General features: G+C 39.3%; 1 protein-coding gene across 1 annotated transcript; it reads left to right on the top strand.

Annotated features, from left to right (window-relative positions):
• The first annotated feature begins 634 nt into the window (after positions 1 to 634).
• On the top strand, positions 635 to 25,597 carry Bpnt2 (3'(2'), 5'-bisphosphate nucleotidase 2). Its single transcript, XM_006994517.4, has 5 exons — positions 635 to 1,128; positions 12,150 to 12,312; positions 13,525 to 13,620; positions 18,379 to 18,540; positions 19,859 to 25,597. The coding sequence occupies exons 1-5, from the start codon at positions 748 to 750 to the stop codon at positions 20,128 to 20,130; spliced, it is 1,074 nt and encodes a 357-aa protein (XP_006994579.3). The 5' UTR covers positions 635 to 747; the 3' UTR covers positions 20,131 to 25,597.
• Positions 25,598 to 26,719: the final 1,122 nt, after the last annotated feature.

Here is a 26,719-nt window from a genome sequence, read left to right on the forward strand (position 1 = left end):
AACCATGAAATTATTTTTGTTGCTACGTCATATCTAATTTTGCTACTGTTATGAAAGGTAATGTAAATATTTGATATGCAAGCTATCTGATATGCAATTCCTGTGAAAGGCTCATTCCAACCCCAAGGGGGTGAGACCCACAGTGTGAGAAGCTCTGGTTTAAACTATCACAAGGCCAGCAAAACGAATTAAATGACATTCCTCCCTCTGCATCAGCCCCGCCCAGCTTGGAAGCCCCAAGGCAGGCGATTTAGAGCTTCAGGTCCACCGGACACGCGCCACGGGGGAGGCTCAAGTAGGCTCGTTCTAAAATGCCTTGTCGTCCTCTTTTGAATAATCAAGAGCGATAGGCAGCCACTGTCACCGTGGCTCTGTATCAAACGCTCAGAGTGGCACAGGAGCCATGGACCTGCCTTCAACAGCCACGTTCTCGCCCAGGCTCCGCCCCCAATTGTGGGCCCGCCCCAGGGCGGGGCCAGTTCGGATATTCCCCGCCCCCTCCCCCCACGTAACCCGGATACACACTCTTGCTCCCCTTTCACCTCGCGGTCGGCCGTTGGCCTAGGCGGAAGGGCGCGCGGCCGGCTGCTGCTAGGCAGGCGCTCGGGGCGCGGGCGCGGGGCGCGGGGCGCGGGGCGCGGGGCGGCTTCCCCGGGCGGTGATGGCGCGCGCGGGCGCCGGGAGGCGGGCGCCGTTGTAGCGGACTCAGCGGCGGGCCTGGGGCGGCCCTAGCGCCCATCGCGCGCCATGGCCCCCATGGGCATCCGCCTGTCCCCGCTGGGGGTGGCCGTGTTCTTCCTGCTGGGGCTCGGGGTGCTCTACCACCTCTACTCGGGCTTCTTGGCCGGCCGCTTCAGCCTCTTCGGCCTGGGCGGCGAGCCGGCGGGCGGGGCGGCCGAGTCGGCAGCCGACGGGGGCGCGGTGGACCTGCGCGAGATGCTGGCCGTGGCGGTGCTGGCGGCCGAGCGCGGCGGCGACGAGGTGAGGCGGGTCCGCGAGAGCAACGTCCTCCACGAGAAGTCCAAGGGGAAGACGCGCGAGGGCGCAGAGGACAAGATGACCAGCGGCGACGTGCTGTCCAACCGCAAGATGTTTTACCTGCTCAAGACGGCCTTCCCGAACGTGCAGGTGGGTGCTGGGCCCCAGCCTGCCTCCTCGCGGGCCGGGAGACACCGAGGTAACGCGTGCAAGGTCACGCAAGTGGAGCTGGCGGAACTTGTAGCTTTCCTCCTCTCCCTGGTTGTGGGTGGCGGGTGTGTCCGCACTGGAGAGCTGGGCTTTGATGCCGGGATGCTGGCGAAGTGAACCACACGTCTGTAACAGGCTGCTTTCTAAGAAAATGGGTTGAACCCCTTGGGCCTTTGTGTTCTCCTAGGATTTTATGCCTAGAGGAGGTCGTGGCTGTTGAGTCCGTGTTTTCTGGGCAGATAACCCGGGCAGATAGGGCAAGGCCTGTAGATATGTTTAGTGTGCAGAGAGACCTTCGGGAGGAAGGGGATGTGCTCATGAATTGCCAAAAGCTGTATAGTAGTTTATAAATACTCTGTAGCTTGTGCTGCTTTTCAAGGAAACGTTTGGAGATAGGCTTTCTTGAAGTTTCACTTCGTTGTATCCTAGCACTCAAGATTCTTATTTATGTCAGAGTTAAGTAACCACCTACCTTCTCTGTGGTAGGTTTCTTGGATAAGAGTTGACATTTTCTTAATCTAGACGTCATTATTATTTTTTTCTCTTGGAATTAATCGTTTCATTGAGGCTGCTTTCTGTGTGTGTGTGTGTGTGTGTGTGTGTGTGTGTATGCATGCATGCGTATGCACGCGTGCATATGCTTGGTTTCTTGCAGGGTTAAGTAGTACAGGCGGAGTTGGAACTCACTAAGCTTAGACTTGAATTCAGGATCCACTTAACCTCAGCTTCTTGAATGCTGTATCTTAAACAACTTCTGATTTTTCAATGGGCCATTTCCAGTTTATTGTAGTTCAGGGGAAAAGGCTCAGCCTAATGTAACAGAATCTTTTAAATGTATTACCTAACAATAGATTTTGGCTTCTGGAAAGAAAAGTTGCATCCAAGAGTTTTATTGATTAGATAAACAGTAAAAATTAAACTCAGGTTTCTTTGGGAGTTTCCTGATCTTCAAAGAATTAGAGTATCATCATTGAAGAATCTCCTATCTGATGTATCTACTGTTTTGGGTTTCTTTCATTCCTGTGTTTGTGTCATTATCTCCCCCGTTTCCCCCCATGAAACATTGGATTTCAACTGTTAAGCTGCTGGATATCAGATGCCATTGACATTAGTGGATTTTTTTTAATGGCTTCCCAAACAAAACACTAATTATTCCCACTTTTACTTGTACCTTACCCTTTTATTTATTACCATGGCAAGTAATTTGCATCTAGATGTGAGATATACTTGAGAAATGCTGTTGTCTTCTCGAAACACATGAATTTCCTTAAAAGTTTGTGGGAAAAAATGGGAGTTTGGGAGCTATTGATATATGATAGTTATATAGTACTGCAATGAATACATTATTGTAATATAGCTGGTGGCCCACATAGTGGTCACATAGGACTTTAATTGAACTTCATAGCAATCCTTTAAAGTATATTTCATTTGTGCCTATTTTGCAAATGGGTAGTCAGGTTCATAACACTCCACAGCTTATGTGAGCTCCTCTTGGAGGAAAAAACATGCAACTATTAAGGTAGTGATAGTGAAATGTGAGTTTTTGTTGTTGTTTTTACTCTTCGCTCTTTGGGGCCCTGCCACCCAGCTCCCAAGTAAATAGAGACTTTTTCTTAGTTATGAATGCCTCGCTTTAGCTTGTCTTGTTTCTAGCCAGCTTTTCTTAACAAATTATCCTGTTTGCCTTTTGCCTCTGGGCTTTTATCTTTCTCTATTCTATATACCTTTCTTTACTTCTTACACTATGGTTTGTTGTGTGGCTGGGTGACTGGCCCCTGGTGTCCTCTCTCTTTCTTCTCTGTTCCCTTCCCCAAATTTCTTCTTCTATTTATTCTCTCTTCCTGCTAGCCCAGCCTATCCTCTCTCCTGGCCTAGCTATTGGCCATTCAGCTCTTTATTAGATCAATTAAGTATTTCAGAGAGGCAAAGTAACACAGCTTCACAGAGGTAAACAAATGCATCATAAAAGAATACAACGCATCTTTGTATCCACAGCATAAACAAATGTAACACATCTTCAACTAATACTCCATAACAGAAATGTAGCAAGCAAAGCTGCTTTATTAAATTAAGATAAAGTCACCTACATGGTAAGTTTTTAAACATCCGTGTGTGTGTGTGTGTGTGTGTGTGTGTGTGTGTACATATAAGTGCTCAAATTTTCGCACATTAGAAAACAGAATAACTACCAAGGGTAGCGTGATGTTTTATTATAACACTAAGCTTTTGGATTCGAGGTGTTAACACAGTGCCTTAATAGAAAATAACTTTTCTTGTGGCTGAATCTTTGGCTGCCTTGGGGGTTCAGGTTAGGTATTGATTGATATAACAGAATGTTGTATTCATTTATGTACATCAGTGGACATAGGATGTCCTTTTACTACAATTTATTAGACTAGAAAACAAATGGAGCCATTTAAGTAAAGACCTAGCCTTAGATGTTCGATTTGTTTTTTTTTTCCTTTTCCCCTCTCCTTCAACGTCCAATAGCACTGTCCTCAATGCTGCTCATTTTTGAAGCCTCACCTCAATGTATTTATATATTTATTTATTTTATGAAGCTTACCTGATATTCTCCATCCAATTCATTTCCTAGTGCAAAGTAACCATTTAAAAGACACAACTCTCCCCTTTCCTTTTAAATCTTATTGCCTTTCAAAATGAGAGGGGTATGTTTTCCTTTTTCCCCACTACTTCTCTGTCTGGAGTCTGAAGCATGAAATTGCCTGTTTGATGTTCTCACCATTTTTGAAGCATGAAATTGCCTGTTTGATGTTCTCACCTTACTTGACTATAATGGGAGTCTCTCTAGAGCACTTGTGTGGTAGGGAGCAGTGTTCTTCACTGAGGCCAGTGACACTAGGATATCTCACCCAGGGGTACAATGATAACTAACATCAAGTGAATAGAGCTCATCCTATAATGCCCCCAAACAGCCCTGCTTAGGAAATGCGTGTCGGGCTTAGTTTGTGAGCTCATGCTTAGATGGACAGCACTCCCCAGAAATGCATGCTGCCTAGTCAAACACAAGTTTCATCTCTGATTGCTGTGTTTCCTTTGGTCATCAGTTATTCTCTGTCTTCAGGGCAGCTGCTTTACCCCTAAGCAGTTTGGCAATGCTTAATTTCACTGCTTCAAAGCAGTGGTAATTGACAGCCATCTTGCAACTACCTGCCTGGTTCTAAGTAAAAGCAATAGAGGTGATAGAACAAACTTTAATCTTAGCTACAGTGTTTTGGATGAATAAAAGAACACAGAGTAGATGCTCAGAGATTTAGGAAGCAAAGTGTTACAAGGAAATCTGGAGGGTTTTTAAGTGTGTTGTGGTTGTAGATGAGGGAGATAGATAAGGATAATGTGTCTTCAGGGATACATAAAAATGACTAAACCAGACTTGTGGCTTGTGGTAGAGCATCTACAACCATGGAAAACTCTGTGTTCAATTCCTAGTTCTACAAGAAAAAAATGAATGAAGAGGAATGCCTTTTCTTTTAACTAGCATGTTACAGAAGATTTTTGATTGTGTGTGACTGTTGGTGTGTATACATGAGCACAAATTCCCTCAGAGATCAGAGGCATTTGTGAGCTGCTGGACTTGCATGCTGGAAACTGACCTTCAATTTTTTTATTTGTTTGTTTATTTTATTTATTTATTTTCTTTTTTCAGTGCTGGGAATTGAACTTAGAGCCTTACACATGGTAGGCAACTACTCAAATACTCAGCTATATTCCCATCCCTTAACAAAGTTTTAATGGCAGTCCTCTGTGGAGCTGGTTAGTTACTTTGTGTGAACATGTCTTGTAGCATGATGTAGAAGAAGCCAAATTGGTAAGCTGGTAAGCAAGTAGAGGCAGTGAATAATAGTAAGTCTTAAGAATAAAAAGTTGGGCCTCTCAGGAATTAGTTCCTGTTACATGGAGCTAGGAGAAGAGTCTAGTTTTGTTTGTTTGGTTTTAGTTTTTGTGGTATTTGTTTTTAACATTTAAAACAGAAGAAGGTTTCTAACTGTTACAAAGTTGTATTTGAGAGGCAGGTGGTAAGAAAATGTCTTTTGAAGGTGAAAATAGAATAGGACAGGTATGGATGGCAGCCTATATATAATTTTTGAAAGTAGCCATTCTCCAGAGAAATAGCTGATGGATATTTAGTAGGAGGACCTGGCTCTTTAGGAGGCTGAGAAGTCAGTCTTCAGCCTGCACACTGGAGACCCAGGAAAGTTGGTGGTATGGTTCAGCTAAAAGCCAAAGGCATAAGAACCATGGACCCAATAGTGTAAGTCTTTGTCAGAGGAGAGGAAAGATTTCTGTCTCCATTCCAGCAATCATGTTGAAGGGGCACATTCCCTTTTCCTTCCCTTTTGTTTCTTCAGGTTTTCACAGGATTGAGTAAGGTCCATTAACATAAGGCTGAAGAACTGCTTTACTGCATTTGCTCTTTTAAACAATAATTTATCATGAAACACTCAAGTCACAACCAGAAATAATAAGTTCAGTCAAAAATCTGGGTACCCTATCGTCCATTATAGTGCATATGCAAAATTATGTGTGAGATATTATATCTAAAACCATATTAATTATGAAATTGGTTTTTATTTGTTTTTGTTTTTTTGAGACAGGGTTTCTCTGTGTAGTTTTGGTGCCTGTCCTGGATCTTGCTCTGTAGACCAGGCTGGCCTCGAACTCACAGAGATCCTCCCCGAGTACTGGGATTAAAGGCATGCGCCACCACCGCCTGGCTAATTATATAATTGTTTATAGATAAATGCACTAGATGGTTGATTCTTCTAAAGTCCAAAAGCCCCTTCAACCCCAAATTAACCGTGTTTAGGGCCTTGAGCTTTCATAATACTGAGGAAGAATGGTTTGTTTCACCTCTCTGGAGTCCCAAGTTACAAGACTAGCCTGAATATCTGTATATATGTACTATGTAGCACGAATCTTAAAGAGTCTTATTAATAAAATCAAACCTGAAGCCAGTTATTGGGATGAATGCTGGAAGATCAGAGAAGCAGAACAAGCCACAGCTACCTTACCTCACCAGTTCCTCAGACTGGAAGCATCTGTGTTCTCATCAGAATGGGTCTCAGCTGAACTGTGCTGCTCAAAAGCCTAAAAGCTTAACCAGCCAAATGCTTCTAGTTTCTGGTCTTCACACTATATATATATATATATTTATATATATATTGCTTTCTGCCATCACTCCCTGGGATTAAAGGCTCACTTCTTGGGATTAAAGGCGTGTGTCACCATGCCTGGCTGTTTCCAGTGTGGCCTTGAACTCACAGATATCCAGGAGGGATTTCTGCCTCTGGAATGCTAGGATTAAAGGCGTGTGCTAGCACTGCTTATCCTCTATGTTTAATATTATGGCTGTCCTGTTCTCTGACCCCAGATAAGTTTATTAGCGTGCACAATATTTTGGGGAACACAATACCATCACAGTACTATATATACATATAAGTACATATAGGGTACTAATGTAACAACCTTTATATTCAATAAATATATGATTGCTGATCCCTCCTGTGGCTGCACAAATTAACATTTTCCATTTTAAAAGTTATAAATCACATCTACTATGTTACAGCTACCACACGTAAATCACAAAAATCTGGGTACCCTATCATCCATTATAGTGGATATGGGATGTTGTATCTAAAACCATAATCTATAATGATTTATGCTTCCCTTAAGATTTTTATCTCTTAGATCTGCATCTTGCTTTTTACTGTTTTTTAAAATGTATCTTATATTTTACCTCTCAAACCACTTACAATTTTTCCCTTCTGTTCCTCTTCCATGTTGAGGTTTAGAGGAAGAGAATCAAATTAAATTGAATCATACATGTAAGAATTTATTCTGCTTCTTAAACTGCTTAGAGTATTAGATATGAAAGGAGAAATACATTGATCACGAAAGACTGAGTAGGCAATTCTGTAGAAACATTGTCCAGCAAAGCTATCCTTCATACTGTGACTCTGACCCAGTTGGTGTTGTTAATGTGTAGTTCTGCCATGGCAACATGGCAGAGAAACGTGAAAAACTTTTTCTTTTCATGAGCCAAAAAGTTAGATGTGTCACATTTTTGTCCGTATTTCATTTGCTAGAACATCTAGTGTGTTTTCTAACTGCAAAGGAGATTGCATCTATGAACTTTTATATGCCTGGGAAGGAAATGAGAACTAGATTTTGTGAGCACTAGGCAGACTTATAAAGAAAAACAGCTGGCCAAAAGAAATGTGTCCTTAATAATACTTAAGGCTAATAAACAACGATGTCAGATAAACAGTTGCCAAGAATGAGTGGGAATTGCAAGACTAGGCATCACTTACAGGAATAACCTATGGTCAGTGTACAATTTTCTGGTTTTAAGAAACATTTGACATCACCCAAATTATAGGTTCTTTGAAAACTTCATTTTCCATTCCTATCATAAATGACTTCTCTGAGGGTAGCCAGGTTGGGATAAGAAGGGATGGTTAGTGATTGGTGAAAACTGTTGTCTGTAGGAAGTCCTAAGCTTTTGTGATTTTGTTATACTTAGTTCACTGTTGAAGTCCATGGACAGAGACATTGAGCATGAAGGAGGCATAATTGCTAACACAGGAGGGGAGTGTGGGAGAATAAATGAGGGAGGAAAAAAAGCAAACCACCATAGCCTAAGAATAGTATCCTCAAATAGGGAATGAACATTTATGCTTGGTTTAGACTGTGCAGCTATTCATAGGTGTTTTGCAAGAGAATGTATGCCTTGTCTATTCAAGATGAGTAAGTTAACATGCAAACAAACATGGTCATTTTGGGAATTTATAAGGGCTTTGAAGAGGACAAAGTCTTGTTTTGTGAGAAGAGTATATAGGGATCTTTATGGTAGTACAGAAAGGTCAGACTGAGATAGTTTCATTTGAATTCAGTTCTGTAGACTATTGTAAGTAACTGGAGAGAGTGATTTCGCAGAGGAGTACAGCACGTATAAAGACCCCTGTAAGAAGATGGTAAGTTTTGGAGTCCATACATAAATATGCAACCTGAGAGACATCCTGCATAGTGTTTGTTAGCATTAGATCATCTACGATTTACCTTGTAGATGTGACAACTCTGGATTTAATCTCTACATGCTGAAAGTTATTGGGAGTTTTATTGTTGATAGTGGTGTTGGTGTTGTTTAAATTGGGAATGGCATGATCTCATTTAACATAATGGCAGTTTTAAGAAGGGAAGCTGTTTGTAGTTTTGGGCTATTTTGAATAAGGCTGCTATGAACAGACTTGATCAAGTGTCCTTGTGGTAGGATGAAGCATCCTTTGGGTATATACCCAGAAATAGTATAGCTGAGTCTTGAGGTAGATCAATTGATTCCCAGTTGATTTCCATAGTGGCTGTACAAGTTTGTAGTCCCACCAGCAATGGATGAGTGCTCCTTTGCTCCACATTCTTGCTAGCATGAGCTGTCACTTGTTTTTGATCTTAGCAATTCTGACAGGTATAAGATGGAATCTCAAAGTTGTTTTGACTTATATTTACCTAATGGCTAAGTATGTCTCCTAACACTGCCTGGAGGACCAGGACTCAGAGGCTGGATAGCCCAGAGACCTAGGATAGAACCAAATACAACTGAATATATATGTGAAATGATTCCTAAATATATTCTGCTATATTCATAGATCAGTGCTTAGCCCAGTTGTTATCAGAGAATATTCATCTAGCAACTCATGGGAGCAGATGCAGAGACCCACAGCTAAACATTAGGTGGAGCTTGGGGAACCCTGCAGAAATGAAGGATTGTAGAGGGGTTGAGGACACCAGGAGAACATGCCCACAGAATCAGCTAAGTTCATAGGGCTCACGGAGACTGTATGGGTCTGAGCTAGGTCCTCTGCATATATGTTGTGGTTGTGTAGATTGGTGTTCTTATGTAACTCCTAACAGTAGTATTTATTTCATGTATGAGTTGAGTGCTCTATCTGCATGTATGACTTGACAATAGAAGAGGGTTTCAGATCCCATTATAGATAGTTGTGACCTACTATGTGGTTGCTGGAAATTGAACTTAGGACCTCTGGAAGAGCAGCCAGTACTCTAAACCACTGAGCCATCTCTCCAGCCCTGTCTCTGACTCCTTTGCCTGCTCTTGGGACCCTTTACCTCCTACTGGGTTGCCTCATTGGCCTTGATATAAGGGTTTATGTCTAGCCTTATTGTATCTTGTATACCATGTTCTGTTTATATCCCTGAGAAGCCTGATCATTTCTGAAGGGACATGAAGGAACAGCGGATCTGGGGGATGGGGTTGGGGAAGAGCAAGAGGAGTGGAGGGAGGAGAAACTGCAATTGGGATGTAATGTATGAGAGACATACATGCATACATACGTACGTACGTAAATAAATAAGGAAAGCTGTGTAGAGGAAATTATTTTTGTCTGATTTATGCATTATTCCATTTCAGTAGCTAAATACTTGTTGAATAAATAAGTGAATATGATACAGAACATAGGAAAAATGGAAAGGCTATTATAGGAATCCAGTGAGAAAATGACCCTAATGGCTTAAACTTAAGTATTTTCTTGATATACTTGGTGGTGCAAAATTGGGAGGTAGAATCTTCAAGACTCACTGACTCCCACTGTCAGTGACAATGGGAGGAAAGGCCCGAGGCTATAGCCTATGGTAGCCCGAGAAATTATTTTCAGAGACCTCTACTTAGGTGGAGCTGGGATCCTTGATTCGAATACTGCAGAAAAGAATTTCAGAAGGAGTCAGTATTAAGCAAAGAAAATAAAATATTTGTTACTAATATATCAAAATGCAGTTGATGGTATTTTATACTTGATAATATGGAATTTTTCTTCAAGTTCTTTTGTGTTGTCTCATTGCTTAGTCATCAGTTGCAAATCATGGCTTATGTGAATGACCACGGCTGCTGTGAGTTCATGTGTGAAACAGCCATGTTACAGGATAGTGTTTCACAGCATCCCCTCCCTCCTGCAGTTCTTGCAGTCTTTCTACCTCCTCTTTGTAGAAGTTCCCTGAGCCTTGGTGGGGACAGAGCTGATGTCTCATCTGTGACTGTGAGCACTCATATCATAACACTCTGTGCAGTCTGAACAGCATGGTGTCCCTGCATTAACCACTATCTGCTGCACTGCAGTAAAAAGTTTCTCTGACCAAGGTTGGAGCAGCACAAATCTATGAATATAAATAAAAATATTTAGGGTTTAGCAAGATGTCTCAGTGGTTAATCCTGAGCAGTTGATCCTATTGCACAGGAATAAGATTCACGTCCCAGGACCCACGTGGCTGCTCACAACTGTCTAACTCCAGTTCCAGGGAATTGAATTCCTTTTGGCCTCCCTGGGCATACATGTGGTATACTTACATACATGGATGAACACCAAAACATAAATATTTAGAAGACAGTGTGATTATATAATTCAAAAAGATAACATCATTGAGTTCTTCTTCAGGCCTACAGGCTCCCTAGCAGTGGGCTTTGACAATGTTTACAATAATAAGTTCAATATGTAAAGCAGTGATTCTATGTGGGGCAGGATGGAGGTCTATTTTTTGGCAACATCTGGAGACATTTTTAATTCTCAAAACTGATGGATATGCCTTGAGAGGTTTTATAGGCATCTAGCCAGGGCTGCTCAAAGCAGCCTACAATGCACGAGATGGGTAGCTTCATAACAAGTTTATTCACTCAAAGTAATTGGGGTGCCATGGTGGAAAATGCCAATTTAAAGAAATGTGCAGTATCCTTTTTTCAACAGAATTCTTACTATACATGGTACTGCATGTATCCATATTTATGATGGTTTATGGAAAGTACCAGCTCTAAAAACTGTGTGTGTTGGGGACTGGAGAGATGGCTCAGCAGTTAAGAGTATTTGCTGTTCTTAGAAAGAATCCAGGTTTAGTTTCTAGCCTTTACGTGGCAGCTCACAAAGTATCTAAGTCTAGTTCGTAGGGGTTCTATACCATCTTCTGGCCACCAGGGCACTAGGCATATGTGATAACATAGACGTTCGTGCAGACAAAACATTCCTATACATGAAATAAAAATATATTTATATGTATTCTCTCCTCACTTCACAATTTTATGTATTTATGATAAGTCAGATTTATGTTTTAATTTTTTTCTTACATGAATGAAAAGACAGAAATTTTTACTTTACCTTCTTACCCTTCGATACATCTTTGATGTATAGTTAAAAGACAGCTAGGCATTCATTTTTGTGTCCTTTTTTATTGCTTATTTCAATTTATTTAGATTTTGTAATATGCTAGCTTATCTATTTAGTGATCCAGCATTTCTTTTCCTTACTGCTTAAATGGTTCATTTTAGACAACTAATTCCCTCAGCCATTTTATCCTTTAGCATTCAAATTCTGTTTTTAAGGCAAATCCTTTGTATAACTGCATTTTTATTGTTCTGTTTGCTTCTAACTGCAGTTGCTTATATCCAGTGTTCTAGAAAATATCTCTTTTCAGACTTTAGAATTTTTTTTACTGTTTTTTAAAAACGAGTTCCATGATATATATAGCCTAAGGGTGGCCTGAGGCACCCTCTTCCTCCTCCCTCACCCTCCCTTGCACTGGACTGTAGACATGCCACAACTTCAGACCCCTCAGGACTTTTATTCTTGATTCAGCCTTGACTAACTCACTTCTTTAATAATGTTTCTCAGTTTGTATTAGGACCCTGTCTCTACTCGGAGTCTCAGTCAATATTAACCAAAACACTAAACTTGAAGATTAGATTCGAAAGTATTTGAAGATAAAATGTCGCTCCAGTGCTTTTATATGATGCTTTTTTTTTTTTAAATTTTGCATTGAATTCTTTGAAATATTTTAAGGTTTTCATTAATAAGAATTTATGTGAATTATCTGGGATGCATTTTTTTTTGAGATTTATTAAGTAATGATTTTCTCCTTTGTCACACCAACTATTTCCACTGTAGATAAATACCGAGGAACACGTGGATGCATCTGACAAGGAGGTCATTGTATGGAATCGTAAGATTCCTGAAGACATCCTAAAGGAAATAACTGCTCCTAAGGAGGTACCCGCAGAAAGTGTGACTGTCTGGATTGACCCGCTTGATGCTACACAGGAATACACAGGTGAATCTCAAATAGTAGATTGTCAGTTTATATTAGAGAACATGGACCAGGGCTGATAGTGTGTGCATGGGGGCAAGTACTTTACAAATTTTCCAGTTAGATTTTAAGAATCCAATTAGATTTCCAGACAAGCAGGTTAGGTTATTAAGGTATTTTATGAACCCTTTAGACTGAATGGTTGATTCTCATTCTTGTTTCCCATACCATAGCATATTCCTCTGATAATATTAGCTCATACAGTGGCACCAGCATACTACTAGACAGCTAGTACTGAGGAAAAGTATTAGCCAGAATATAATATTTACTTTGGGTATTGAGAATTCAGGTTTTATTATATATACATCTGACATAAGAATTCAAAATACTTAATTTTATGGAGCCAGAAAGTGAAAAGTAGCAAAATAAGATTATCACCATCAACCCCCAAACACATACACATTCATGTTATTCTTGCGCAGCTCAAGTTTCATCTCTGTGGTCTTTTCTCAGGTTCTTTCTTACACAGCAGTATCTAATTCCTGCTTTACTCTTTTCTGGTATATGTTAAAATTAATTTGTCCCTCTATAAGGTAAGACCCCCAGAATATGTGAATTTGTACTTTTACACCTTGGCATTCTGTATTCTAAATTTGAACCATAATATGTACTCCATAGATTATTACTATTAAGAAGAGAAGGCACGGGTGTATATGTGTGTGTATACATATATATATATATATATATATATATATATATATATATATTTAATGACTAAAGTTGCAAAACTGATTTTTATGAGTAAATACTAGAAACATAGACTATTGAGCTTGTTGGCAAAAAGTTGTTTTTTAAATTAACTGGCCTGAGTACATCATCATAATTAGTGATCATATCCCTGTGTACAAGACTAGTTTAAATTTCTAACTTGATTTTTAAATTTGATTATAAAATTAAAAATTACTTTAATTTATATCTAAAGATAAATAATTATCAGTATTATATAGGTTAGGAAACTAAGTTTAATTTGCCCAAGAACTGAAGTTACTAAAATGAGGGACTGAGTGATTAACCCAGGTAACCAGATCTCATAACTACTTAGCAGATCTCCTGCTTAGGGCAGTTTTGCTTGTGAAAGGTGTTTCACACATCTGAATTCTGATGAAGTAAGTATCCTGTTGTGTACTGAAATCAAACACAATACTTTAACAGCCATGCCTTTGTGTTTTCTCCTAGAGGATCTTCGAAAGTATGTCACTACCATGGTGTGTGTAGCTGTGAATGGCAAACCTGTGCTAGGAGTTATTCATAAGCCATTTTCTGAATATACAGGTATGAAGTATACGTGAGCACCTTTGAGAGGCAGTGGTACTGAACTGTTTGTCTATAGTACTTAACCATTATTCTAGGATTTTAGTAATTGATATGTCCCCCACCCATGTACACTACTGACTACAGTGAGGATTTTATGGTTGACACTGATAGTATGTGAAAAAATACAGCTTTCTAAAAAAAAAATAATAATAATAATCTGTTGGAAATACTGTTAGGTAGAAACATTCTCCAGCAAGGTGTCTTGTATTTCTTTCATGGTGTTCTTGGAGGTGAGGTCTAGGATTCTTACACTGGATTCTTTTGTAAAGCTGTATAGTTGTTCTAGCCAAATCTGTTGTATTATGCAGAGCTCGATATTGTGATAAAGAAGAGTGATACTTACACATCAGAAGTGGGAGAGTAGCTGTCCCATTTGTAGCTACAGCACACATCTTTTAGAGAACCTTAGGGTCCTTTCTTCATATGATCGTGTTTGTTAGTTTCCTACAAAATGCAGGTCAGGTCACTGATGGCTGTGTTGTAAGAAGGCATGGATGACCATGTCAAGGAACTTCTTCTTCAGTTAGGCTATGACCTTTGCTTATAGCCCTGCCAAAGTCAGTGGATGCAGGTGTGGGGAACCTTGAAGTCATCTGAAAACACCCTAAGACCAAGTTCTCAACATAAAGGAGATTTATTTGCTGCAGAGGGACAAAGGACAAGAAATAAGAGACAAAGACAAAAGATAGAGGATGAGGGAGAAAGGGAAGGAAAGAAGGGAAAGGGGAAACGGGTATTTGTTGGTTGCCTCTGGTTAGAGCAGAGACAGATGGGGACCATAAGCAAATGGTGGTTTATAAAGATGAAAGGAGAAACCCTGTGTTAGGATGAGGTGTTTAATTTTAATGGGCATAGTAATTAGGTGAGCCAAAGGGGTTTTTTGATTATTGGACTTCAATTCTTTCTTAGCTGGACCTTGGTAGTCAGCCTCAGGAGGAGGAAGTGGCCAAATAAGGGAATAGACCTTGATGGCCAGCTTTAGGAATGCAATCTAACAGTTTTTTAGCAAAGCAGAGGGAATAGGGGAGAAGGGCAAGGCTTGCCAGAGCCATGTTTGCCATGCTTTGACTGGCTAGAGTCCGTTCAGTGGGGAAGATATTACAGTACAGTTCCTCATTCAGCAAGGCTGCCTGTGTTCTGGTTTTCTAAGGTGTGGGCAGTAGTCTCATGTTCACCATGGCAACGTAAGTTATTACTGTTGTGGGGGAAGAATAGTTAGTATAAATATTATTGCTGACTGCTGCAAGGATTTGTGGTGCTTTTTATTGGTTAATTCCCCTCAACTCATAGGACAAATATTATGAGCTTTGGCACCACCATTCTCCAAGATGACAATGTCCACATTGCCAGTATTAAAAACTATGACCATGTATTATGGGTAATATTAGTGTCATCCTCAAATTTGTATGTTAGTTTCTTACAGCTGTTAAAATTAAAAAATAAAAACATTCTATGCATGTATGAAACACTGAAATAATAAAAATATATTAAAAATAAAAAAGTTCAAGATTATATTTTGGGGCTACATATACATATATATCACAGTATACCTTATAAAATGAAAAAAGCAAAAACAAACATTAAGTTTTTGAACCACTGAACCACACCTGCTTTTTAGGCTTACTTGCAGAGCCACAATAATCAGATTTACATTCTGTGTAGCTAAATGTAACTAATGCAGTCAGAGGAGAAAGAGACATTGTGCTGCACTGGACTTCATGTGCTAGGTATCAGGAGATTACAGGTAGAGCTTTTCTTTATTTATCACAAAATAAACACATTATGTAACTGCTCTTTTACCTTGTCACCTAAATCTAATTTAAATATGTTCATTGAAGCTAGAGAGATGGTTCTATAGTTAAGGGTACCTATTTACTCTTGCAGAGGGCCCAAGTTTCAGTTCTCAGCTTCCCTGTTGAAACTCCTGCTCTAGGGGATCTGCACCCTATTCTGACTTCCTAGCATCTGCACTCATGTTTACAGACCTACACACAGACTTACCCATAATTTAAAAGTCAAACTAAAAAATATTTATCCATGTAACTGCTATATATTAGTGTATTGCATATTTAACATGAAGTGCCTTTTTAATACTGAATTAGTAATTGCTAGTATCCTACACAATACTGACCCCTAGAGCTAGAGCATTGTAAATTCACTTCTTAGTAAACAGAATAGTTAGTGAAGGATAATTAGAAAAGAATTTAAAGATTTTTTTTCCACCTTTTGAAACTTTTTGTAAATACAGCCACAAAATTATGGTAAGTACTCACGAGCTTTTTCCTCCAGTGTATTTTAAAGTTAAGATACTGTATTTTGCCTCAGCTAACCATTATTCCCCATGGCATTCAGTATTTTCATTTCTCTGCATGTTCCTGGAGTGGATTTATATAGCTGCTTCCCTAAAACAAGGTCCTGTCAAGTGAGGTGGATTTCTTCTAGCCACAAAGCTGTTGCCTTATGTACTTTTCATGGGGAACAGCTTCCAGCACTTCTTAGCCCCATGTCTTTCCTTGTTTTGGAGAGCAGGCCACTTCTCCCGTAGGACACCTAGTCTTCTGGGCGTTTTGATCAGATGCCACTGGATGCTCCTTCTCCAGGAGCTTTCTCCCCTGAGAGATGGGAGGCTTCTTATTAGGCACCTGCTTTATTTCTTTTGTCTTGTTCCTGGGAGGCCACTGCCTCCTTACAGCTGTAGTTGTCTTTCCAAATGTCAGAGATGTCTTCTTCCTCTCACTTCCCCAATTTCCCTGTCTTTTCTAAGTGTTTTATTGACTAATTTTGGGTCAAGAAGGAACCTTGGCTCCTATTAGCCAAGTCCTCCCATAGTGAGAATTGGCCAACCTCTTGGTACTTCTCTGAAGCTCCTGCTGTGGTGGACACACAGAGATTGTATTTGGCAGTTGTTCTGCTGATTTGCAGTGTTTGTTTCCTTGCTTTCTCATCTGTTTGGATTTGTCTTTCTGTTTCCTACTTACTCTGGAGATACAGATGAAAAGGCTTTATATTCACTTCCCTTGTGGTTATGTATAGCTTTTAGATGGATGGCTGCCATCATCCATGGTGACTCAGAAACCCAGACCTTCCTCTTTTTTTTTTTTTTTTTTTCCCTCTAGCCAGGAATAAACTACATTCATTGCTAACCATGGTATCCCATAGTTCGTGAATGTTAGAATAGCAATATAACTGGTTTACTTTTGACTGAAGTTGCTTTCTTACATTGTTTGCCCCAGAGTGAGGAAAACTTAAACCCCAGCATGCACTTTAAGCTATCTCTGGAAGCCCCTCCCTCCTTTGAAACCTCCTTCTACCACCACCACCCGTTCCGTAGTTTGTTTCTTTGACTCAGTCTTTTTGAGATGAGGGTCTCACACTCCGTACCAGGGTGGCTTGGAACTATGCATTCTGCAGTGGCCTTGTACTCATAGCAGCCCTCCTGCTTCAGCCTCTCTAATGCTGGGATTCTAGGTATGAGCTTCCACACTCAATTGACTTTGTATTTTTATGCTCTCTCCTACTTTGCTTTCTGTTGCTGGGATAAACACCATGACCAGAAGTAACGTAGGAAGGAAAGGGTTGATTTCATCTTGGAAAGTACAGTCCATTATCAAGGAAAGCCAAGGCAGGAACTTGAAGCAAAATCTACAGAGGAATGCTGTTTTCTGGCTTGTTCCCAGGCTCCCACAGGCAACTACTGTGTTATTTATGTATCTGAATGTGTCTTAGTGAGTGTATGCCACATGTAAGGGTGCCCATAGCAGCTAGTAGAGACAATTGGATCCTTTGGGATGGAGTTAAAGGCAATTGTGAGATACCTGACATTGTGCTGGGAACAGAACTCAGGTTCTCTGGAAGAGCAGCAAGTCCTCTTAAATGCTGGACCATCTCTTTAGCTGCTCAGCTACCTTATACAGCCCAGGCCCACTGGCCTAGGGATAGTGCTGCCACATAGGCTGGACCCTCCTACATTAAGTAGCAGTCAAGAAAATACCCTACAGACATGTTCATGGGCCAATTTCATAGAAACAATTCTTCAGTTGAGGTTCCTTCTTCACAAGTATGTCAAGACAACGACTCACCAGGACATGCTCCTTGGTATGACAGTGTATAAACCTAACTCACTTCATTAACTATTTTGTGTGTTTAAAGCCATTTGGGAAAATGAGCAGTATGCAAGTATATAAAACCATGACTGTATCAGAAGTAGAGATAGAAGAAAATCAAGTTTGAAATTTGAATTATCCAAACAGTTATGTTCTTGTCACAGATTATGCTTTCTGAATCTGACTTTGATGATGAGCTCAATGTCAAGATGTTTGTTAAGGACTGTTGTACTGAGGTGAAATTTTTGAAGGGAGGGAAGAAAATGGGCTAAGTATAGCTAGGAATTGAGTTACAAGGTGGTCTCAATAGAGGCCATTTGGTAATGGGGAGGGTACCAGAATTCTTATGCCAAATATTTGATAGTTGTTCTAATTGTGAAGGACACAGGGCACTTGGAAGCTTTGTTTCAATAATTGCCTATTTTATTACTTTAAAAAATTAAGTAATTTTTGTACTTAACAAAAAAATCTGTTTGAGGGAAATAAATGATTAAGTCTATAGAAAATGACTTTTTCTTTTTTCAGTCACTTGGCTCTGAAGATTGTAATTTGTATAATGCTTTGGAATTATAAACCTTCAGGGCTGTTAATGGGCATCCCGTTTGCTTTTCAGCTTGGGCAATGGTAGATGGTGGTTCAAATGTGAAAGCCCGTTCTTCCTACAATGAGAAGACCCCAAAGATCATTGTGTCTCGCTCTCATGCAGGGATGGTCAAACAGGTTGCTCTGCAGACCTTTGGAAACCAGACAACAATCATCCCAGCTGGTGGTGCTGGTATGTTCCCCCGCTTCTCCCCATCTTGTGGTTCCATAGTATGTTCCAGCATGGGCACAGATTTCTCAGGAGACCAAATTGTTTGTCCCTTACATAGGCACAGAATAAGGAGGCAGTGTATTTTGGAGACAGGCTCAGACTCCTATGGGGCATCTCTAGGGTAGGACTGCATTACCATTACCTGTGTCAGAAACCAAGTCTTACTTCATGGTAGCTCTTCATAAATTACCACAAAAGCATACTGCCCTCAGTGTACATCTGTACACCAGCAGGGCTGCTCTAAATATGACCTGACTGTAAAATAATTGTCCTATGTGTTTAATGGTGGGCCTGTCAGGAGGAAAGATGGAAGACTTGAGATGTTTTTATGGCAGAAAGCTGTCAGGCATCATCCTAGGGATTGCTAGAATGGCTAATCCTTAGATCACTGAACTCTTCAACTTGTACATCTAGGATGAGCAAGAAAGTATTATGCTCACCCATTTTAACATATATCTCCTGTTCTTTACTGCCTGATTATAAATCAGAGCCCACAGTTCTGAAAATGGACAGTAGTAAATACTCAGATAGTGTGAGCCATGTGTAGTTTTTGGCATATTATTATTTAATTAAACCACCTTTAAAAATGTTTAATTTATTACTATGAGATCTGTACAAGAGCAGACAGTAACCTGGATTTGGCTTGAAAAGGCCATTTAATGAATGTTTATCATGTCAGAAATTTTTTTAATTCAAGTAGATAAATTAAAATTAGAAAACATTTGTGTTCCAGTCCATTTTCAGCAGTGCTAAGATAGAAGTAGTTGGAAGGGAGAAAAATGACACTTTGCAACCTGATATGTTTAATTTGCCAGTTGTGTATACTGCTTTCCTAGATTTTTCCATAGAGGATGCCTGTTAGGTTAGTTAGGAAAAGTAAATGTCCAGAATAGCTAGGAGGGTTGAGATGAACTGGATTCTAGATGTGATCTCCTCCTCCTCCTCCTCCTCCTCTTTTTTTTTTTTTTTTTTTTTTTGTACCTCGTTAGTAAAAGACAGTGGAGTAGTGCTCTTTTAAAATATGTGTCATAGACCGGCTTCCTCTAATTGAGACTAGCTTAACTATATTAGTAAGCTTATTTTGACGGTACTGTTGCTATATCGAGCCTATATTGGGGTTGTGACTTGTAAGCATGATTATGTTCTTAGATTTAGGCAAAGGCAGTATGGAATGCTCATAAAGATCTCATCCTGTTCCCTTCAACTGTGTACTTGAAAAGTTTGCACACTTTTTATCAAGTCATTTGAGTGATAACCTAAATTTTTCTTTCTCTTCTAGGTTATAAAGTTTTAGCACTCTTGGATGTGCCTGATATGAGTCAAGAAAAAGCAGATCTATATATTCACGTGACGTACATCAAAAAGTGGGATATATGTGCTGGCAATGCCATCCTAAAAGCCCTTGGAGGGCATATGACCACTCTGAGTGGTGAAGAGATCAGTTATACTGGGTCTGATGGTATTGAAGGGGGACTCCTTGCTAGCATCAAAATGAACCACCAAGCTCTGGTCAGAAAACTCCCAGATTTAGAAAAGTCAGGACATCAATAAGCATTCCTGACCACAGGGTGCAACTCTTCCAGGGGTGAATTGTTCAGCCTGAACTGTTGGAAGCTTCAAAGGACTGGTGGAGACTATGCATGGTTAAGGCCATCCTGAACTTAGGAAGTACTTATGAAGCATCAGAGACTTACTTTCCCTGTAATAGGATGCAAAATCAGGGAAGTTAGGTTGCTTCATTTCTCAAGTATTGTCTTTATTTTTGAGACTATTTTCATACAGTTGTCATACACAAGGCACATATATATATATGTGTGTATATATATATATTTGTGGATTAAAATCTAGAGCTGAGTCTATACTGTTATGAGTCACCATTTTCACTCAACAAATGATGAGTCTGTACTATTGATACTTTCATATAGAATTGGGTTTGAGGAAGGCTTGGTTTTATGTAGATGTTTAGTGTAACTTTGAGGTTGTATCTTATAGAAAATAAAGTCATTGGTGATTTTTACTCCTCAGATGGAAAGCACAAAAAGTCTCATATTCATTAATATGCAACAAGTGCTCTGTTCATCTACCATTTCTATGGATTTAGCAGAAAAGGCTTAAGTAGATTATTTTCTTTGAAATTTTACTAACAGATTCACCAGCTGATAGAAAATATAGACAAATGATGAACTGCATTATAATTGGAACTTTTTGTGAATGTGTGTTTTGTTTTGATCAAAGTGTATCTATGGTTTCAACATTTCTGCCATGTTCCTGTTGATTTTCATTTCCCTTTGGAAGGTGCACTCATTCATCCTTTCTCTGTTGACCAGCATTTAGTCTTTACCTGTAAAGTTGGTTTTGTTTCAATGTTAGCATCATGGTTTGCTGTATTTTCTCATTAGAGATAAAATATGCTGTAAGACACTATAAGAATATAAATGATTCTGTAATAATTGAAAGTTACTTCACATTAGATGGACTGACTAGTTTTAGTTATTTTTCAGGAATTTTGTTTTAGTAGATTTTTGAAACCTTACCAGGTTTGTCAGTAGAGATTCTCTTATTATCAAGAATGAGCACAGCTCCTTTTTAGCTGTTAGGAGACTCAATAACCAGATTCTCAAAGGAATCACTTTTGACACAAGCCTGTAGTTTCCTCTCAGATTACTGTCATGAAAATTGATGAAGATGTGTTTTTGCTCAGTTGGCAGAATATGGTTAGAAAAAGATGGTGGCATTTTTCATGTTGTTATAACAAGAGCTTGTTTTCTTACCTGGATTTGTTGTGTTGCTCTAGGAACTTGTTTTCTGGGCTGTATTTGTTAGTGGAGTGGTTTTTCCTAGTGTGATCTAGAAAATCAATGTAAATAATCATGTTTTTCATGTGGCTTTGATACCCTTATAAACTTTAATGAGGAATTTCTCATATTTTCTTTTCTTAAAAATGTAACCCTAAAGCAATTTTCTATTTATTTTCCTATTTTAGAGGTAAAATTGAGCAGGAGGGACTTGCTAGCCTGTTGGACATGCACACTGTAGGTTTGCATGTCATAGGGTCCATCATTCTTTAGTAGTGGAATGGATCTTAGCACACTACAAGTGCTGTACCTTATACTTAGCAACTAGTAACAAATGAGCCTTCATGCAGTGAAAATTCAAAGTTTTGAAAGTTGGAAACTTGGTATTTATTTAACAGGACTTGTGAATTTTGAAAACTGTTTCAGGCACATAATCTAATTACCAAACAATATAACAAGATAAATGAAACCCTGCTTTCTCCAGGGAGGTGGCAGAAGCAGATACTCATCAGAGTCCTGTAATACAGACATTTGTTTTCATTATAATACATCAAAACAGGAAATGGAATATAATTAAAAATGTTTTAATGTTCGGAAACTTTTATCATTGAGTAGAAGCAAAACTAGTTCATATTAGCAAGCATGATTGCTTTATTTTCTAATTTCATTAATTTGTATAACTGATGAATGATTTCTGTGTTAAGCTCAAAAGTTAAGGTGTTGGCTGAAAGTTGAAAGTATTATTTTATAATTTGTTAGTGTTGTCTAGTTACTAATGATTTTTACATACTTTTATAGACAGTTCATTTTTTAAAAATTTTGCTTAAGAGCCAATACACATTACAAGGAAAATGGTATTTATATTTATTTATGAGGTATTATTGTGCCAGAATGTACTAGCCATCGAGTATGTAATATCTCTCAGAATTAACATTAAATTGTTTTCTTTCTAAACATAACAAACTAAGCACGTTTACATTTGGAAACTTACCTGCTTTCCCTTTAGTAGAAACAGACATCCAGACCCTCAGTGTCTTCTCCTCAGCCACCCTTGTAACGCTTTGCTGCCCTGTCCCATCTTTCCTTTTGGCCCTCTTTCTTAGCTGATACGCCACCTTGCCCCATACTAAACCCAAAATTCTTTTATAAACTCATTCCTCTTTATGTTGGCCACTGAAGACTTAATTGAGACTCTGGTAAAGGTCTCAGTGAAAGTGATCAGTCCTGGAAGAGATCTGGTTAACCATTATTTTTGAGTCTCACTGAAAAGTAAAGAAAATCACTTTCAACACCATAAACTTCATGTCATGTGTATCAATACTAATGTTTTTACAAAGCACATCTTCCTACCCATCTCTATATATAATCTCTATACAAGCCTGCAATATGCCAGAGAATTGGATAGGTAAGCCCGCTTAAAGAAACCTGCTTTTACTGTTGGTTTTCATTCTTTTTTTTTTTTTTTTTTTTTTTGGTTTTTCGAGACAGGGTTTCTCTGTATAGCTTTGCGCCTTTCCTGGAACTCACTTGGTAGCCCAGGCTGGCCTCGAACTCACAGAGATCTGCCTGCCTCTGCCTCCCGAGTGCTGGGATTAAAGGTGTGCACCACCACCGCCCGGCTGGTTTTCATTCTTATGTCTCTCGCTATTTCAGTTCAGTTTACAAGGCCCTACAAGACAGTCAGATTCGTCTTTGTGAGTTTTCTCCTTTCCTTTTGACTGGAACACTCAAATGAGGTATTAGCATTGTATAGTGAACTGACAAGAACATCTAGATTTATGTTTTTCTGACAGTTGTGTGGATTCTGTTTCCTGGGCCTGCTTTGTACTGTTCTGAAGACTGTGTTGGTAGGTAGGGCCAGGGTGGAGAAGAGAAGGAAGGTGCAGAAGCTCAGGAGAGATATCAATAGGGTGAGAGGCTAGCATTCACCCTGCCTGCCCTACCCTGCTCTTAGATCCTAAGTTCAAGTACCTAATATTACTCTGGCTGTGGAGGTGGTAGTGCTGTGATCACCCAGACAGAAATTCAGTGGAAGGCCAGTGTAGAACAGAAAGTGCCCATTTTAGCTTGGTGATAGCTAAAGGTGACCTTCCTGGGACAACCCAGGAGGTTAGGGCAAGAACTGTTGGGATTATTCTAGCTGCAACTACCTATCTTGGCTGTGTAGATGGTTGATGTGTAGAAACAGAAGTAGTTTTTCATTTTGGTTCTGGATTAAGATGTTTTTAATGATATACCTGCAAAGTGGCCCTGTCCTATAACTGTGTAGAGGAAAAAAACAAACAAAAAACAAAAACAAAAAACCCTAGTCTGTGGGGTTTTTTTCTTAAGAAAAAAAAATTGTGCCTTAAATAGGGCATTGTATGTTACTAATACAAAACACTTTTTTTTTAATATATGGGGAAATAGCTTTTTCCCATTAAACTTTAAGTTCTTTTAATGTTTTTTATATCGGAGTTGGGGAAAGTCATTAAAATTAAATAAAACTGATAAATTATTTTTGCATAATGTAGCCTTTACAGTTGTACATTTTTCTAAGAACTGGATCATGATGTATATAAGTCTGAAATGATGTTTCATCATTTGGTTCTTAATTAAATGTAAGACCAGGATAGATCACATTTTGCAAATTTTACTTTTAAGTAAATCATTTGGGACTACTTTATCTTTTCTAGTCCTCTGGGGTAATTTTGGTTTAAAAAAAAAAATAGCTGTTAGTGGTAGAGTTATGGTGGTCTGTTAGTTAAATAAACTGTGTGTTGTGACACATTGAGTTCCTAATGAGGAAAGGATTCTAACCCTGACGAGCCACAGTTGTGAGTTCTGCAATGACACAATTCAGTGAGCTACTGATAGGTGTACTTTGTTCCTTTTTATAAAAGCCTGGCAGTTATAGGTATTCTGACTTAGCATTGACAAAAATTGACAAAGGATTTTTGTGGGGTTTTTTAATTATTTTTTGAGATGGGTGGTAAATTAATTTAATGCAAGAAATGAGATGTTTTTCTTTGAGATAATACAAGTCAAACTGAAGTTAATAATGATGAATAATGCTAAAACAGCTGATTATATACCATGTCTGTGATCATTCCCTAAAGTATTATATAATGTGTCCGTGTAAAGTGCAAAAGAAGAGGTTGTGGTGTTTTGTCAATATATTTAATTAAATTATTTTAAGGTGTAAAACAAGTGGTACCTTTGTCATTCTGGAGAGACATGTTCCTCCATTTTTTTTAAACTAGGAAAGAAACACAATAAGTTAACGTGAGATACTTAATCTGAAAACAATCTCATGACCCCAAATGTGGCCTCAGCCTTCATTATGTGGAGTATTCTGGAGAGGTACCCTTCCTGTCCTGTGCTTGCAGTGGCCAGAACCAGCCTTGGTCGTCTCAACGGGGTCTGTAGTGATGGACTGCAGCACTGCTAAGATTTAACATACATCCACAGTGTTGCCTGGAGCAGCTGTACCTGCATCACCAGGACTGTGGTTTCCTTGATCTTCTAAACTTGTCATCCTCACTTACTGTTAATCCATTTCTGAAAATGGGTCAACAGTAAGAGGAATTAAAATATTTTACCTCTGAGTACTTTTCACACATTTAAAGCCATGGAGGAAATAAGCCGTTTCTTGATGCAGAGATGCCACATTTTCTTAGCAGGCTCTGATCTTCCAACCCACTCCACCAGACTGAAGTGGAGGCCATTGTCAACTGAACTTCATTGGGAAGAAATCTCTTCCCATGGCCTTTGAAGACTGCTTTGTGCTTCCCCACACCACTTTTGTAAAGGCTGTTAGTTCACTTGATAAAGAGATAGAATGTGTGTCTTTGATTTTTTTTTTTGTGTGTGTGTGTGTGTGTGTGTATGTGTGTGTTTTACCATATTCCCAATACCTAGTCTCGCACAAATTAGTCCAGATTGTGTGTTGAATTGAACTAAAGGGTCACTACTAGTGTTAGCATGCTTCATGCCTCAGTAGTATAAGCTAGTTGTTTCCTTTGCTGATACTTGTAATTACTGCTCCACACACACTAGTTTTTGTTTTATTTTTGTTTTGTTTTGTTTTTAAATTTTGCCTTTCCTCTAGATACTACCCCATGGTCAATTAACTGTATAAAATGTGATTGCTTCTGGTGACATAATTATCCCAAACCTTGCCCCTGGATATACTTTGACAAGTGAAATTTGAATTCCTCAAATAAATTGGTCATGTCTGAAAAGTTGGTATGCTGTGTCATTGTTTTTCTATTATCATTTTACCTCTTTTTTTTTATGTATATTTCTGTAGTATTAAGAGCATCTACAATATCCTGCAATCTTCAGCATTCATTTCCAGAACCTGGTACACATTAAATGATACTAAATAGTAGCTTGTCCAGACAGTCACTGACAACTTTTTTGTCTCTGAATATATCTGCTTGGGAACTCTGTGGCATTCTCTGTTCATACTACATATACAAAATGGAATGTATTTAAGAGTGAGTAGGAATGGGCAGCCAAAAACAAACAACCCAACAACAAAAACCTCTTTCAGTTGGATTTTGTTAGATTTTGAACCATGTGAGGGAGGAAATAAATACATGACCTGAGCCATCAGGATCCCAAATGATGAGATGTTGAGAGGGAGTACTGGGGATGAGAAAGAAGACAAAGGCAATAGCTGGGACAGGAGCTAAGTCAGACATTGTTGACAAAGGACATGGGGTAGGTACCACAGCCCAGAGTAAAGAGGGGTTCTTAGAACTCCAATCTTGACTCCTCCAAGGCACTCATTCCAGTGACCTCGTCAGGTCTATTCCTGGACAAGGGCACAACCAAAGTCCCTTTTGTCCTCTCATCAGGGCATCAAGAAAGTCTTGGGTCAGTCTGGCTTCCCACAGGTAACACACACACTTGTAGAAATGCATTACATTTGTTAGCTTTTTGTTCCTGTAATGAAATGTATGAGTTTGGAACTTGATTTATTTAGTTTAGCTTTCTGGAGGTTCAAACCACAGTACTGATTTTGCTTGACTGCTGAAGACATTATAGTAGATGGTATTATGGAAGTGTGTTAGGGCCAAGAGGTCATATTGGAAAACAGGAAGACTTTTCTAACTCATTCTCCAGAGCTCTGGCAAGGTTACAGGAGAACTTAATCTTGAGAGCAAGGGCAACACCACCAATGGTTTGCTAGACTCCATCTCTTGCATGCATAGCCTGGAATATAATTACATTGAAAACTAAGTCTCTATTACATGAACACTGAGAGACAAATGCCTCCAAGTATAGCAGGTAGTGTTTGATGGAGTTTTCAGCCTGGTCCATTAGCACAGGCATCTAATCCCAGTTGCTTACAAGGT

Source organism: Peromyscus maniculatus, chromosome 2 (assembly GCF_049852395.1).
Source record: "Peromyscus maniculatus bairdii isolate BWxNUB_F1_BW_parent chromosome 2, HU_Pman_BW_mat_3.1, whole genome shotgun sequence".
Lineage (NCBI taxonomy): Eukaryota > Metazoa > Chordata > Mammalia > Rodentia > Cricetidae > Peromyscus > Peromyscus maniculatus.

Bases quoted from the DNA above. Each gene is read 5' to 3' on its own strand.
- Bpnt2 (XM_006994517.4), top strand. From the start codon at position 748: ATGGCCCCCATGGGCATCCGCCTGTCCCCGCTGGGGGTGGCCGTGTTC. The intron at 13,621-18,378 runs GTATGAAGTATA...TTTGCTTTTCAG, and splicing joins GCCATTTTCTGAATATACAG to CTTGGGCAATGGTAGATGGT. The intron at 18,541-19,858 runs GTATGTTCCCCC...TTTCTCTTCTAG, and splicing joins CATCCCAGCTGGTGGTGCTG to GTTATAAAGTTTTAGCACTC.